A 15460-nucleotide genomic window follows, 5' to 3' on the forward strand; every position below is an offset into this window, starting at 1 on the left:
TATTATTATTATTATTATTGTTGTTGTTATTATTATTATTATTATCATATTTTATTTTATTTTATTTTATTTATTTATTTGTTGGTTGTTGTTTTTTTTTTTTTTTTTGCTGAGTCGCTGTTTATGAAAAAAACTTGCCATACAGCGGTGCTTGTTTAATTTCCATTGCGGCTTCCGTAGTTAGACCTAAAGTCGAAATGGTTTCCTCCAAAAAACAATTATGGGAATGCCTTAATGTTTTTTTTTTTTTTTCTTTTTTTGTTTTTTTTTTATTGCTCCGCTTGTGTACTAGAAATGTTAAGAAATAATTTCATAAATGAAACTTTGCAAATAACAATAAAATATCAGGTATAATTTTAACAAGAGTTGTGTTTCTGGTAAAATAACGACATGAAATCGCATCGCTTTATTTTTTTAACGCTTGCGTCAGGCGGAAGTGATATTGACGCTCTCTGACTTTAGCTTCCACTTTGCGTCTCTGTGGCGCAAGGTAGTTATAAAAGTACCAACTTTGATTCTAAAGTGGTTTTATTCATAATACCTTCTGAGGTCGTTAATTGATTTACTTTTTCTGAACAACCAGCTAAAAACGGAGTACCGACACTGGGAAGACTGGTTATCTCCTTCACCTCTGCATTCTGTTATGGTCGCTACTTTGTTTAGGAAATGTTAAGTTTGGGATATAACAACGCGTCAGTCCTCTGTCTGTTGCTGTATCGACAGAAGACGAAAAGGAAGCTGTGACCGCCTGCTAAATGCGGATTTATCCCCATGTGAATGAGCCTGGACATGCGGCTTGGTTCACCATGCGGAGCCCGGCCGCGTCCCCTCCGCTTGCAGTGACCGTCCTGGCTGCACTGTGTGTCGGCTTGAACCGTTGCGGAGCATCCGCGGTTCACGGACCACCATGTGATAATGGAAAGGTACGGCTGGAGATCTGCGTGTGTAACTGTATGAAATCAAATACGGATCATATTCAGTGATCACGTGCTTGTGTGTGTGATAGGTCTCTTTGGATAGAGATCTGCCTGCAGATGCAGCTCATTGGGACTGTGCATCATCTACCTGGCCACAATCTACTCAGGTAAGCATGCATATAGCAAAGCTCACCATCGTATGTTATACATTATCTCCTGACTGTCAGTGGTTCATCTGGTTGTGGTTGTGTTCCGTGCACATCGTGCCGGGAAGTCAGAACAATCATGAGGAAGTAATTGAGATAAAACTCTGGAGATCTGGCACTTTGCACAATGTAAATCAGCCTTAAACTGTTTGTAATCACCTCATAGACCAAATACTCTTCATCTGTTATGCTCTATGCTGTTCAGGCTGCTCTGTCACCAACTTAATGTTTTCATTTTATTTCCTAGCTACAGACACTTCCAAGTATCGACTCTGTGTATGATCCAGAGGTTAGTGAACATTTTGCTGATCATATATTTTATTGAGTCTTTCACAACCTTTCACCCTCCAAACATAAAATGTTACTTGGCCATATCTGAAAATCAAAGCTAAACAAGATAACAAGTGTGCATCCAAATCCAATGGTCAGAAACTACATGTGAATTAAAAGCTAAAGAGCTGTCTTTATTTACTTTTAATATAATTTTCTTTCTTTCTTTTTTTTTTTTTTTTTAAATTTTTACTTCAGCCAGCCAGAGAGATATGCATGGATAAGCCTATATCCTACCATCACAGCATTCCCAACAGGTAAGTAGTGAGACATGTGATATACAGTTTTATGCACACACCTTCCACCTATCGTTTCTTTATGTTTCACTATCAAACTAAAACTCATAATCTTTTAAAATGGTCTGGAATAGTCGTTATCAAAGCTTTTTGAACATAGATATATTTTTTCCTCACTAAATTCCATCGTAGTTTGTATATCTGACCATGTTCAGAGAATATTGAACTACTTAACTCTGACCTTTAAATAGTTTAGGCATAGAAAAGCACCTACAGAGCTAAAGGGGGGAACCAGTGTGTTTTCTGTTTCAGGTTATATTTTTGCCACTTGCTAGTAGCCTGTCATAAATATACATAATTTGTTCATATTTCTTTTGTTTCATCTATGAAAACTGGCAAAAATAGTACAGTTTGTCAGTAATTCCCCCCAAAAATAAAGAAATAGGACAAAAATCCAGAAAAGACCCGACACAGGCTTAGAGAAATGCATCTGGAGCTTCATTTGGTCCCTCTACAGTTTATTAAAGTTTGTCTTAACACTGCTGTCAAAAACCCCTTAAAGAGGGGAAACAGGGAGAATTGGAACTAGACTGAAAGTCTGAGCCATTTGGTCTTATGGAGGGATGAACCGTAACGTTATGCTGCCTTTTGTTCCACGCTCGTGTCGGAGAGTAGAACAAAACCAGCATCTGAATAAAGAGCCTTTAAAAAGCCCAGAGATTATTCCTGAAGCAGACATAAAGAAATGACCAGAGTTGAGGCAGTGTGTGTCTCAAGCTTGTTAGAACAGCATGAAGTGTATAAATGTTTCATTAAATGACTTCACCTATTTCCTGTTTTCCCTGCAGTGTATTCAAGGCTTGCACACAGCGCTGCCGAGGGTTTAGTAGAAATTTGAGGGTTTTCTTTATTTAGATTTTGAAACACTATTTCAAACACTATCACCTTTGTTTCAGTGGAGCGTTCAGACCAGTAAAGGCAGAAAGTGGGGAGTACTTGTATTGTCCTCCTCAGCGGTGGCTCAACAACCTGCACAATCTAACATACTTTAGTCCTGCTTCTGTTTCTCTGCTCGTCTTCTTCAAAAGACTGAAAAGTTCTGTCAGACTAACCTCATTTGTTAATAAAAAAGCATAATTTTGAAGTTGCAGCATCACAGTCAACATAGTGTTGTGGGGCATTATTGGATGTTTTATTTTCATTTGACATTAATAGCAGCATAGATGGGTGTAATGACTGCAAACAGAGGAACACAAGCTAATTATTGAGTTACAAACCCACCGCACAGACCCTGGTATGTTATTTCCAAGCTGGCAGTCCTTGCAGGAGCTGAAACAGTCAGTGTATTGTTTCAGTAAGTCTGAGAAATACTTTCAAGCTTGCCTGCTGCTGAACACAGATTGCTTTGAATATTAGAGAATTAATAAACAGCATCCAGCCGACTGGAAGAGCAAAATATCATCATCATAATACCAGTATCAGGATTGGTGGATCCCTAATATTTTTTGGCAGAGACGCTGGGAGACACAAAATTGATGATTTGAGACCCTCGCTGTGTTTAGAACATAAAAACCTTATGTCAGTATTTTCTTTGTTTCATTTTTATTTTTTATTAAGTGTTGTATGGTTTAAAACTAAGAGTCTACAGCATGTTACTGTACTTGTAGCTTTTTCTTTATAAATGTTTTTGTTCACATTCTTCATTAGTAGACACTAAAACATTACTACATGTATCAGTTAGCCCGTATGGGATCAGCCAGTAGCAGCTTTATGGATTTCATTTTCTGCCCGGCCGTGGGGCAGAGGGGATCATCTCCTGCTTCAGCAGCAGCTGCGAGGTGGGACTGCTGCTGTTTGAAGACCGAGCCTCTTCCGAGTGTTTTAGATGAGGGAAGGGGCATGCACAACAACGCTCATTATAGAAAATAAATAAGATACCTGCGTTTATGCCAGTCTATAAAAGTCTCTTTAAAGCAGCAGAGAAAGTTGCTAGATTTGTTAATAGTCGCTTTTTTATTTTTTAATCAAAGGTCACTCGAAGGGTCTGAAAACCCACTTAATGTAGCCACAAAGTCACTTAGTTGGCAACACTGGATTGAAGTGTTGCCAAAGACAAAGAAAAAAAAAAAAAAAAGCAAACTAAATTCAATAAGGTACAAAATTCCCTGCTGAACTATCATACATGAGAGCGGAAAGGGGAAATGTTACATACCGAGTGTTTGATTGTTTAGAATTATTATCAATGGATGAAGAATGAACAACGTGTGTTTTACTGTTGGTCTTACTTCCTGAGGCCGGTTGTGGAGGATGAGGAGAATGATGGTTACATGTTTGCATTTCCAGCACGGAGCTGTAGTTTTACTCCACCATCCTTGTGCACCGCTCCGTGAGCGCCATCTTCTGTCCGGATTGGCTCGCTCCTGTCTGCCTGCCTACATCATGACCTCACACCCACAACTCAGCAGACATATGGTAAAAAAAAAACAACAAAAAAAAACACAGTTCTTTTTAAACGTGTTGCCTGCAAAAGCAACTGAAAAGCAAACTTAATCCACACGGATCACCGTTGTGTTGTTGCTTCAGTTGTTACTGCGGGATTTAATTCTTCCTCGTAGAGATGACTTATTTAATTAAATGTTGAGTTAAACAGGCTCTGACGTTATGTTCACTCTGCTCAGCCTTTAGCTTTGGTATCCTGGGGCCGTACTTTGGAGCTGGGAACTGTGGCCTCGCCAGACATCTGTGATTGGCTGCAGACCACAAAAACCACAAGAAATGCATCTGATGGTGAGGCTCAGACCATGATGTACAACCTCCTGTTGATCCGGTCAGCAGGTCCGGACCGGCTGGAGCGCTCAACAATCAAGCAGGTTGGGAAAATTTAGCTGATTTACATAATATAGCAACTAAAAAAAAAAGTCAAACAGTTATATTATAATGGTGGAAGATAAATAATGGTGTTTGGAAATCCTTAGGAGACTCTGAGGCGATGCTGCAAGGAAACCATCTCTTCTCTGCTGAGAGGAACCGTCCAGTCAGAGCTCCACGTGAAGAGGAGGCAACTAATGCACATGAAAATGGGAAATAAAAACAGGGGGAAAAGGGCTGCCAATGGAGAAACGGAAGGAAAAAATAACAAAAGACGCAATACCTTAAATGTTTTGGATCTTTTAACCAATCAGACAAGCAAAACCACCTCCCAGAATCACAGCAGCTCACTTGGAGCAGATTCAGTTCCAGAGAAACAAACGTTTTTAGATGCTTCCTTTCCAAGGCAAACCCTTCCGTCAGAGGTCCAGAAACAAAACGAGAATCTCACATCATGGACCATTAATAGTTTGGTCTCAAACGGCTCTAAAAGCACATTTAATACTGGTTCAGTAGGACTCGGAGCCTCCAAGTCTGAGACAAACAGGCTAGTGGTGCAGACAGAAACCCTTCCGCCCAGTCATGAAGACATAGATGTCAGACAAGCAGCCGCCTCTGCAGGGACAGGTGTGTTTGCAGATGGTGTGAACGGGAAACGGATCAGTTCAGCCGGGCGTGAAGCCTTGGCCGTTGCTTCCGAAGATGACGGCTCAAACTCAGTCAAACAGAAAGATGAGGACTCTGCTAAACGCAGCAAGGGAAAGGACGAAGAAGCAGTCAATGTCGAAGAAAGAGAGGTGGAGCATGAACAGACGCATGTGGCCACACACAGGCCCCAAAAAGGGGGAAACACTGGGTTTAATCCCACTTCTAAATCCCAGTCGATGTCTGGACCGCAACAAAACCCCCAACCGGCCGACCGCAGCCACGCCAACAGCAAGGACTGCGACAGCTGCAGAGCAGGAGAACGCTGCGACTGCACCAAGACCCACGCCGCTGCTGTGCACAGAGGCCTGCCGAGGACTCCCAGGTCAGACGAGGCGGTGTGGGCAGCAGCAGCGCTGGGTTTCCTGCTGGTACTCCTCACACTGTCAGTTCTGCACACTCGCCTGTACCGCCACTGGAGGACCACGCCCAGTCTGTATTGGCACGACCCGCGGCAGGACTACGACAGCGTCGCAGGTGGGTGCCGCGACTTGGCACTCGTTTTAATTCGCTGAGACTGATCAGACATTTAGTTTCCGTGTTTTGTCTTTTAGATGTAATCCGCAGGAGGTTGCGAATTGCAAAGCGCAGGAGGAAAAGAGGCCAAAGGCAAGAATGCGTTCTCCTGCCGAGCTCCTCCAGCTCAGACGAGCATCCGTAGAACAACAGGAAGGATGGCCAACGTGTCAGTTTGCAGACATGTCCCAGAGGTTTCTGGTTGCAGCGGAATCAGAAAGGAGAAAGTATTGCTATGTGATAACTTGAGATTAAAAACACTGAAGGTGTCTGTTACAGTTAGTTAAGATGTCCAGGTTAATTAGACTCCAGAGGACTTATCTCACAGGTTGCATTTGGACCAGTGGAGATCAGAACCATCATTCAGCTGAAAGGAAAGCTGCTTTTTAAACAGTAGCTCCCAAACAGGCATCATAGTGGATCCAAAGCAGTAAAACTTTTTTTTTAAATTTTATTTTTTTAAATAGTTTTATCATCATCATGTTTTTTTACGTGTAAGATAAAAGTTGCTGTTGTAAGCAACGCTTTGTATAGTAGTGAACTGACATTCACACGATTTAAACAGGTTTTTTACATCATGTAAGGCCATTAAAAATGACAACATCAATGCAATATTGATAGAAAACTTGAAAAGCAATTAGTCTTAGATATTTCATATATTGTGTATTCTATTGTGAACAAATCAGGAAGCACTTGGAGGATCATGTTCTTTGATTTCCTAAATGTTTTATATACAAATTAGTCTGCTCCGTTTTTATGAGAAACGTCATAAATTCTAGTTGGAAACTTCCACAAACACTTGGCTTCATGACAACCTAACAAACGCACCACAGTTTGTGTGTCGGTGATGGTTGTCAGCAACAAGCATTGTTTACTGTACACCTCAGACTTCCCATACAACCAAGTACTCTGATGACTCTGCAGTTGTGGGGCGCATCAATGATGGACAAGAAGCTGAGTACAAAGAACTGGTCAGTCAATTTGTGATATGGTGCAGAAAAACAGTCTCTTCATCTTGAATGCAAAGTAAACAAAAGAGATATTTGTTGACTTCAGGAGGAGCAGGAGAAATCAAAACACAGATCTTCTACAAGTCTGTTGAGGAAAGTGCAATCAGCTCTGCAGCAGCATCAGAGCCAAAGACTTAAATAAGTTTAATGAACTAATCAAGACGGTGGCTTCTGAGCAGGGAATAACTGTTGTCCAGTACTGCACGATCTGCTGAAGACAATGAACTTTTCTTCTACACAACACAGCGAAGAAACTGTGTTCAAAACGAGGCTTCATCAAGTCCGTTGCAAGACAGAAATATACCAGGTATGGTTCCCGGCTGCAGCCATGGCCCTCAGGAACAAGGCAATATCTTCTAGGTATAATATATAACATTGCAACTTCCCTTTTATAATTAAAGTATTTTATTGTTTTTGTCTACTTTTCATTTGTCTAATTGAATTCCACACTGAGGTTAGAAACAAAACAAAATAAAAACTGTCTTAGCATTTTGAGCAGCCAAAATCAAATTCCATTCACAAAGCTGCTTCTTTTATTTGGTCAATATTAGAAGTTTAGCAAACTAACACTATTTTAACTTGTCATTTGATTTCTACGGAAATTTGTATTTGCTGTAAATTAGTTTCACCAGCATAGGTTTGATGTCTGTCAGAGGCTGAAGACAACGATCTGATCTGTTTTCAGGGTAGAAATCTTTAATCATGCCCATGTAGAAGTTAAAGTGTATTTTTTGTTTAAGTATTTTTTGTTTTTTTTTAAATGAAAATGAATAAAACGTTTCTAGTGCAATCCTTAGCCTTGGTGTGGCTTCATGTCAGCTTCTCAGATGAACTAAGATCAGCGTGACTGAATCTCTAAAGAGCATCCACACATTAAGAAACCGAACGCAGCCAGTCCCAGGTCAATTAAATTGTTTTATTATTTTATTACAAATGTACAGCTTATGAGTTTCCATTACTATTGACCTTTTTTTTTTTTCCGTTTAAGCCACTGTTTTCTCTACTTTATACAGATTTTAATGTGTTTCTGTTCAAAGATAACTCTCCCATCACCCATCTCACAAAGCACAGAGTTGTGAACAAAGAGGGACAGCAACAGTCCAGGCCACAATGCATGGCTGTGGCCGATAACAGAAGAGTGTGTATGTGTGTGTAAAAAAAAAAAAAAAAAAGTAAATTTCTTTACTTGTGCATGTATTGGTCCAACTGATAAGTTCAGGGTGTGTCGGATGTTAGAAAGTATGTGCTAAATTCTGGACGTAAGTGTAGAAAGTTTGTCAAGAAACATGAGTTGATGGAAGCGTTTAACATTCACACTAGAGGCACCCTATGCAGTGTCCATTAACTCTCGGAAGGACGAGGCCGTGTGCGTTTTTGGGCCCTTTGTCCAGTTGTATTGAGATGACTGTAGTGCTGAGCCAAAGTGCGCTTTAGGCCTTTTCCCAAAAAGCCAATCCCAGAATCAAACCTTGCATCCTGCACCTAATGTACTTAAACTAAGACCTTTGGGAGAGTGCAATGCATTCAGCAGATCCTACTTGAACCAGCTGGTGTTTGAAAATAGTGCAACTGAGACCAGGCTGCTAAAATCATCCAGATCCGTGTTGTTCCTCTTCGCTTCGCGTGGATCTCTAGTAGGATTGTTAATATGTACAGTATGACTACACCCGAGGGCAGTACCACAGCATAACCATACAATACTTGGAAAAAGTACATCAGGTGTCAAGATTTAAGAGATGAATGAAGGTTGGGTGAGCAGATGTCACAGCATGGAGCCCTTTTAGGCCAAAAGATGAACATAAATATCTCACAAACAACCCTAACATGTAGCTTAATATAAAATGTAGCATGAAAATAAATGTTCATATATATATATATATATGGCTCTTGTCTAAAACATGGGCATTCATGACTGAAGGAGCCGAGCTTCATGACGGACCCCCCCCCCAGAAAGTATGTGTGTGTGTGTATGTATGTGTGTGTGTGTGGAAGTAATTGTCATTTCAGCAGTCTTAAGATCGCTGTAAGTCAGTCAGTCAAACAGGAGATGATGTGCAAAGGCATTCAATAGCAAACAATACATTTCAAAGTCTAACAGACAACTTTTCCCTACAGAGGCGTGTTCAGCCACGTGGCTAACAAAGGGAAGAGGACAGTCGGTGATCCCAAATGGTTTCAGGTAGAAAAAGGGAGGGGAAAAAAACCCCAAAAAGTATATCAGGTGGACAGAGCAGAAGTGAAGAAAGTCTGGTGTTGCCTCTAAGTGTGTGCAGCTTGCATGGAGCTGCGTGGAGCTGTTTGATCTCATCTCAGATGAGAACTCAGGCATGCAGAAGCCCTCTGAGTGCCATTCCAGAGTCTGACGCATCACAGAGTAAAGAAAAGGTCTCGATATCCACTCTCCTTTGGCAACTTGTTCAACCTCCCGGCCCAAAAAAAACAAACAAAGAAAAAACTTCACCCTGAAGAAGAGCGCTTGATAAATGTTGGGGACCGTCTCACAGATTTTTTTTTAGTGTGCATGTCTACTTCTATTCCAGTAAGAGGCTGCCACATACTCCCACCAGTCTCCCTAAGAATCATGTTCGAGACATTAAAATGAACATATAAACAGTTCAAACCAAAATTACAGTCAGTAAAATTATCAATACAAAAAAAAAAAAAAATCCCCCTCAAAAAATAACAATAGACATGATAAACAATAACAACAAATCAATCACAATTATTCCAGTGTAAGTGTTTTTAAGTCAGTAAAAAAAAAAGTTTCTCTGTCCTCAGAGGTGCAAATCAGGCTGATCTGCAGATTCGACGGGTAAATAAAAGAAACAGAAGAGAGGAAAGAGATGAAAACATGCCAGGTCATGCTGTGTACCACCAATGACGAGGAGGAGGATGAGGAGGGGGGGGTGGCGTGTCAGAAGAAAGCTGGAGCCCCCCCCTCTGTGAAAGCCCATCCTGCCAGGGATGGAGATGGCATGGCCCATCTATCCACTTCCCTCTCTTCCAGCACACACTGCCTCCCTCCTCTGGGTGGATTCGGCACGAGGAGGAGGAGGAGGAGGAGGAGGAGGAGGAGGAGGACGGAGAGGGCGACGAGTGATGGATGAGAATAAATAAAACGGGAACATTTCAGGATCCAGTCCAATGTACATCGCCACCGTCGTAGTTCATGTATGCTGGTCACAGTTTCGGCGGTTTATCACACGTCTGACTCCAACGGTTCATTCGCTCGCTGCAGGATCCTTCCCCACATCCACTCCCACGTGTGGACGTTCTCCTTTTTCTTATCGTAGCGTTTCTTTAAAACAATCAATACTTCGCTTCCTGCCCATGCATCTTCCTGATGTATCTTTTCTTTCACCCTGCCGTTCCACCTTCCTCATCCTCTCCTCCACAGTGTGCTCGTACTGTCCCGCTTTCCTGAAAGCCCCTCTCATGCACTGATCCCGCCTCTCTCTGTTTAGGCGCCAGCTGGGTCACTGTTTCTTCTCACGAGTGGTGATGGTGACTAGTTGCTTAGCAGCCTTGGCAATATCGTAGGCGCACTGAATGACTTGCTGAGTGAGGAGCTGGTAGTCCACCGGAGGGGCCCCGGGCTCCAAGGGCGCCGCCTTACGACACTCCACCTGCAGCCGAGAGGCACTGGAAGCCAACAGGCGTAAAGAGCAGTGGACCGCATCCAAAGCCGGTCTCTGCGGAGAGATAGAGACGATCAAAGGCCAGCTCATGGGGTGGACGGGCAGAGAATGTGAACTGATCGAGATAAGACAGACTGCAACCAGAAAAAAACGGAGGGTAAAAATAAAACGTTAGCAGAGAGAACCTACTTTGGGAAAGAGGGAAGCCATCTCAGTGACAGCTGAGTGGATCTTCTCAGAACAGGGAACAAAGCTGAGGAGAGAAATGAGAAAGATGAAAACAATGACTCGGGTGATGAGATGTTTTACTGCGAGCCGCAACAGAGACGTCAAGCTTTGTGAGAAACTTCAGCTCTGAGCCTCTTAGTGATCCACAGCAAAGCGGCGAGGTTGTCTGTATGGCCAAATAAACAACAACCGATGTGTTACTGGTTACAGGAGTGTGATACTTTTACAGATAAAAGAGCCAATTTGGAAACTTTAAAAGTAGCATGTAACTTTCTGATCTTAAAATATGCTTTTCTGACTCGATTTGATGGCACGATTATATTCATTCTGTACATTCCTGGAACTATAACCCTGCCCAGCAGGCTGGGAAACCACACTTCAACTTATTTTCCAGCCTGAAGCATCGCATTACAGCTGAATCAGGAGGATTCAAGACAGATGCTGAATTAGTCATCTGCCAAAGTTCACGAGTACTTCTTTTAGTTCACCAATCCAAATAAGTTTCCTTGCCTCTTGCTACTCCGGAAAAGGTTAAATTTATGATCCCTGCTGGGAACACTTTACTGTAGGAGTGGGGACCCTGGTCCTTGAGGGCCACTGTCCTATAAATACAGGTTTTTCTCTGCATTTACACACCTGACTTAAATTAAACAGCTTATCGAGTTCTACACAGCGACTTACAATTTAATTCAAGTGCTACGAAACAGGGAAACATCTAAAACTTGCAGGACGACGGCTCTCAAGGCCAAGAGTTCCAGCTCCTGCTTTACAGGCTGAGAATGAGCAAGTCCATCTGTTGCTGCATAAGACAAATGTGATGTCACAACAGCACCACAAGCAGTTACTGGCACTTTTAAGCTGCAGGAATAATCCAGGAAAAACATCCAGGCAAGGTTTTATTCAAGCAGGTTTTGGTTTATATGAACAATCTACAGTAATACAGTGGTTTTTTGACGGGTTGTCAGGCTGCCACAGATGGAACAACATCTGTTTTAAACTGTTTCAGGGGAGTCTTTGGCTTACCTTTCATGTTTGAACTCCTGAGCAGCTCTGAGCAGCTCCTGGATGTTCTTAGTCACCTGCTCAGTCTTCAGTATAACATCCTCTGTGCAGGGCAGGGTAGGATCTGGCTCTCCTGCATCCCCAACTCCCCCTTCCTCAGACTCACCACGACCCTCTTCTTCACTGCTGCGAGCGGTACTAAAGAAAAAACACTTGGATTCTTATCAGATCTCATGCAACCATTAAAAAAATACAAAAAAAACCTTACAAACAGCACATTTAATGAATCTAACCTTAGTGAATGATCATATGTTTGCGTGTTGTCATAGTCGCTGTCTGTGCCACTGCCGTGTTTCTCTGGTTTCGGGACCTAAAGAGATGGAATGGGAACAATTCAGAAAAATTAACCACAACATCCTGGTTGACTCATTTAGTTAGATACAAGTTTTCAGGAAAAACAGGGAACACTTTGATCAAGTAAAACACACAAAGTCTGATCTAAACCTTCTGATGATCGCTCACCATGTATGTCGATCCAGACAGATGTTGGCTTCCATACGATCCTGGACCTCCCGTGCCGCCCTTCCTTACCTGAAAAGACAAAGGAACACACAGAGGGAACAGGGGGAGGGGGAGTAGAGATGACATCAGGAGGAGATGAGGGGGGAAATTGAAAGATCAGACAAATGAAATTTACAAAATGAGCCGAGGCAGGAAAAGAGCAGCGAGGACAAAGAGAAAGAAGATAAACAGCAGAGAAACAAGATCCAGATAAAAAACCAGCAGCTCACGCATCGTCCCATCATGACTACATGCCTTTCTACTTTAATAACTCAGCTCCATGAACACTACATCATTACGAGCTTCTACTTTGCATCTATATATCTATATATCTATATATATATATATATATATATATATATAAAAAAAGAATCACACTACCAGCACACTTACTGCAGATAATTTGCAAAACTACAGTGCACATTAAGCAGCATGTGACACACATCCTATGCTGAAGATGACATGGCAAGCAGTGCAAAGACAGACAGGATGCTTACATCCGGAGGATGCACGGCTGCACTGCAGCGAGCGACGGAGAGACAGAAGGTGAAGAGACAGAAAACAGACAAACAGGTAAAACGTTGCAAAGAGAGATGGTGAGGCGGACGCTGATGATGTTTTCCATCAGACTGAGTGATTAAGAGTGCAGCTGACTTTCTGTGTTTGCTTGCTGTCACGACACAAAAGGCTGAAGAGCTCTCCATACCATCAGAAACCTCGTTGAACATGTTTCCCTACTTGGTTGGAAAACAAACATATGTTTCTATATATATTTTTTTTTTAAATGCAAGTGTGTTCATGCACTTGTAAATGTGTGTGTTTTCCAGGTTTAGGCTGCTGCAGGAGAGCTACCTGGGAGGCTGTAAAGTGTGCAGGCAACAGAGCAGAACATCAGAGGCATTGCCAGGCAGAAGATAAGATTAAACTTTCTCCGTTTAGATCCATCTTTCTCCTGAAGGTCGTGCTTGTGCACTTCATCGCGTCCAACTGTTAGGATGTCAAATCGGTTTTTTTTTTTAACACGGGAGAATTTCAGTGGGGATCGTGCACGGCTCGACCTCCGAAAGAGAAGGATTGGTTAATGAGAAGTAGGGCGGGAAATGCAGAGACCAGTCATTCGTAGTTTCGCCTATTAGGTTTGTCCAATCATTTAAAGTGTGTATAAACGTGTACCACGGCCGGTCGGCATATCTACATCGTATGACCCCCTCTGTGCCTTAAGGGCATTTCATGGAATGAATACTTCGGCTGAGCTATTTACTGGCAGGATGAAAGACAGGGTGTTATTAGTGGCGCTATTTGTATTCAAGGAACGAGGGCGACGTATGGTGGAATTGGATGACGCGTTGTTAGAATTAAGATGTCCCCTTTAGTCAAAATCCATCCGGAGCGTGCGAATAAGCAGTACCATTGCTACTGAAACAACTCCCAGAATAAACATTGACCTTCCCAGTGGCCACCCATGCATCCTAAATGGATGCCATGGTCCTGTTTCCCACATGGTGATGAAGAGGAGGAGCTTGGCACGCCACTGGTGCAGTAGAGCGCTTTTTTCACCTCCCACTGATCTTGCTTGAGTGCGTTGTCTGTGACTTCGGCTGTCAAGGGTGGACTACCTTGACAGCTAATGCTACACCTGGGGATTATTCTGCCCCTGTCGTAGGTGTAGCAGTCATGTCTTTATCACTGATCTTGCTTGAGAACGCGACTGGTCTTCAGGTGTGAGAGTAGACTGTCTTACTATCCACGCTACCACAGGGATTATTCTGCCCTCTGTTGGGTGGTGCGTTATTCTGCTGCGTCATGTGTAGCAGCAAGCCGGGGAGCTGCGGTCGGTGCAGGAAACTTCTTGCAGCGATGACACGGCAGTTGGACACTATAGGCACCCAAGTAGCACGGTCCTCTGTCTGGGTTGTCAGAAGAGTTTGAAATGGGTGATCCCAGCACTGACGTTTGAAGCTTCTCATCAAGACAAAGTCTCCAGGCTGAAGTAAACAGAGTTGCTTAGATGCTGGTTCAGGAATGGCTGCAGCTACCTGTGAGCAAATGCCTGAAAAGGTTCACATGAGATCAGCACAGTATGTTAAAACATTACTATCACACAGGGCTGTGTCAGGAGGAGGAGCCTCAGAATGGCCCATGCCAAATCGGGTGGACCTGTGAAAAGAATCTACAAGGGGACCTGATGGGTCTCCCATTTTTACGCATGCGCATGGACAACAGCATGGGAGGAAGTGCATTGGTCCAAGGAACGCCTGAGAGAGACCAAGGAGGAAATCTCTCCATCTGTGGGCCGTGAGAGAAAAGAGGAAGTGAAAGGCTGCAAAAGGAGGGTGGGTCAGAGATGCAGCCTTCATCTGCAGGAGAGTCACCTGTAGAGACAAGGTCAGAAAAGTTAGTTCACATGTGCATACAGCAACCTGTCCAGGAAGCAAAATGGCAGAAAGAAGGTCAATAAGGCGATGGTGACGAACTGGTTCAGCTTCAGATGTCAGGAAACCAGGGTGTTTCCACAGCGCTCCAAAACCCACACCTGAGTCTGGGTTCTGAGAGTGGAGCTGTCAACGTAAAAATCAAGTCAGGGTCAAAGTAGAGGTTGGTCAGATGGGTCAGGTCTGGGGGAGCAGAGGATGGCCAGTCCAACCACACAGTCATAGAGCGTGTCATCAACAGCAGTGGGGAGTAGAGAGGCTGGATGCAGACTGTGCATCGATTGAAAATCGAGAATAAATCATCCAACACTGACGTTAAAGGTGATTTCATCTACTACAAGATTCACACACACAGACGTGCGCACGTGCATACTAACACTCACACACACAGCAACACCTCCTTCTTGAGAATGTTTTCCAATGTTACACACACTTCTCCACTGGACTTAATGCAAATGCGGGTAATAGAAAAGGCCAAGGCTAACGGTTTAACATAAGTAGCCTAACCTCGGAAAGATCAACATTATCCAAGCGGCAACCTCTGGTGGTTAATAGTGAAGCCTATGCGGAAGTGCATAAAACTGCAGTTCCCCCTTCATCCACTAGGGGCTGCAAAACAGTGCAAATCCCCATAGACTCCCATGTTAAAAAGACCAACTTCACAGCAGAAATAAAAATGTTTACAGCCTGGTTCAAAAATCCATTTTCGGTTTATAGGTCAGGTTTACCTTCATGACAACTGTGGGGGGAGTGAATTTTTTCTAACTCACCCATTTTAAAGTAATTTTAATCTCGAAGTTTGGCAAATTTA

The 15460-nt window shown here is 42.9% G+C and overlaps 3 protein-coding genes across 3 annotated transcripts; 2 read left to right on the forward strand and 1 right to left on the reverse strand.

Moving 5' to 3' along the window:
- Positions 1–508: 508 nt before the first annotated feature.
- Positions 509–3547, forward strand: LOC306760122 (uncharacterized protein; the record flags this gene model as incomplete). The annotated part of the gene is made up of 5 exons (XM_079245913.1): positions 509–923; positions 1007–1084; positions 1371–1412; positions 1652–1710; positions 3493–3547. Exons 1-5 carry the CDS (start codon positions 756–758, stop codon positions 3545–3547), a joined length of 402 nt encoding a protein of 133 aa, XP_079102039.1. The 5' UTR covers positions 509–755.
- Positions 3548–4038: 491 nt separating this feature from the next.
- On the forward strand, positions 4039–7438 carry LOC306760701 (uncharacterized protein). The gene is made up of 4 exons (XM_079246666.1): positions 4039–4161; positions 4368–4559; positions 4665–5739; positions 5817–7438. The coding sequence occupies exons 1-4, from the start codon at positions 4129–4131 to the stop codon at positions 5921–5923; spliced, it is 1407 nt and encodes a 468-aa protein (XP_079102792.1). The 5' UTR covers positions 4039–4128; the 3' UTR covers positions 5924–7438.
- A 2742-nt stretch (positions 7439–10180) lies between these two features.
- On the reverse strand, positions 10181–12416 carry LOC306760703 (ARF GTPase-activating protein GIT1-like). Its single transcript, XM_079246668.1, has 5 exons — positions 12179–12416; positions 11950–12026; positions 11678–11854; positions 10616–10679; positions 10181–10480 (listed from the first exon to the last, which is right to left on the reverse strand). The coding sequence occupies exons 1-5, from the start codon at positions 12302–12304 to the stop codon at positions 10265–10267; spliced, it is 660 nt and encodes a 219-aa protein (XP_079102794.1). The 5' UTR covers positions 12305–12416; the 3' UTR covers positions 10181–10264.
- Between the last annotated feature and the right edge of the window lie 3044 nt (positions 12417–15460).

The sequence above is a fragment of the Telmatherina bonti genome (genome assembly GCF_933228915.1).
Source record: "Telmatherina bonti genome assembly, chromosome: 9".
Taxonomy (NCBI): Eukaryota; Metazoa; Chordata; class Actinopteri; order Atheriniformes; family Telmatherinidae; genus Telmatherina; species Telmatherina bonti.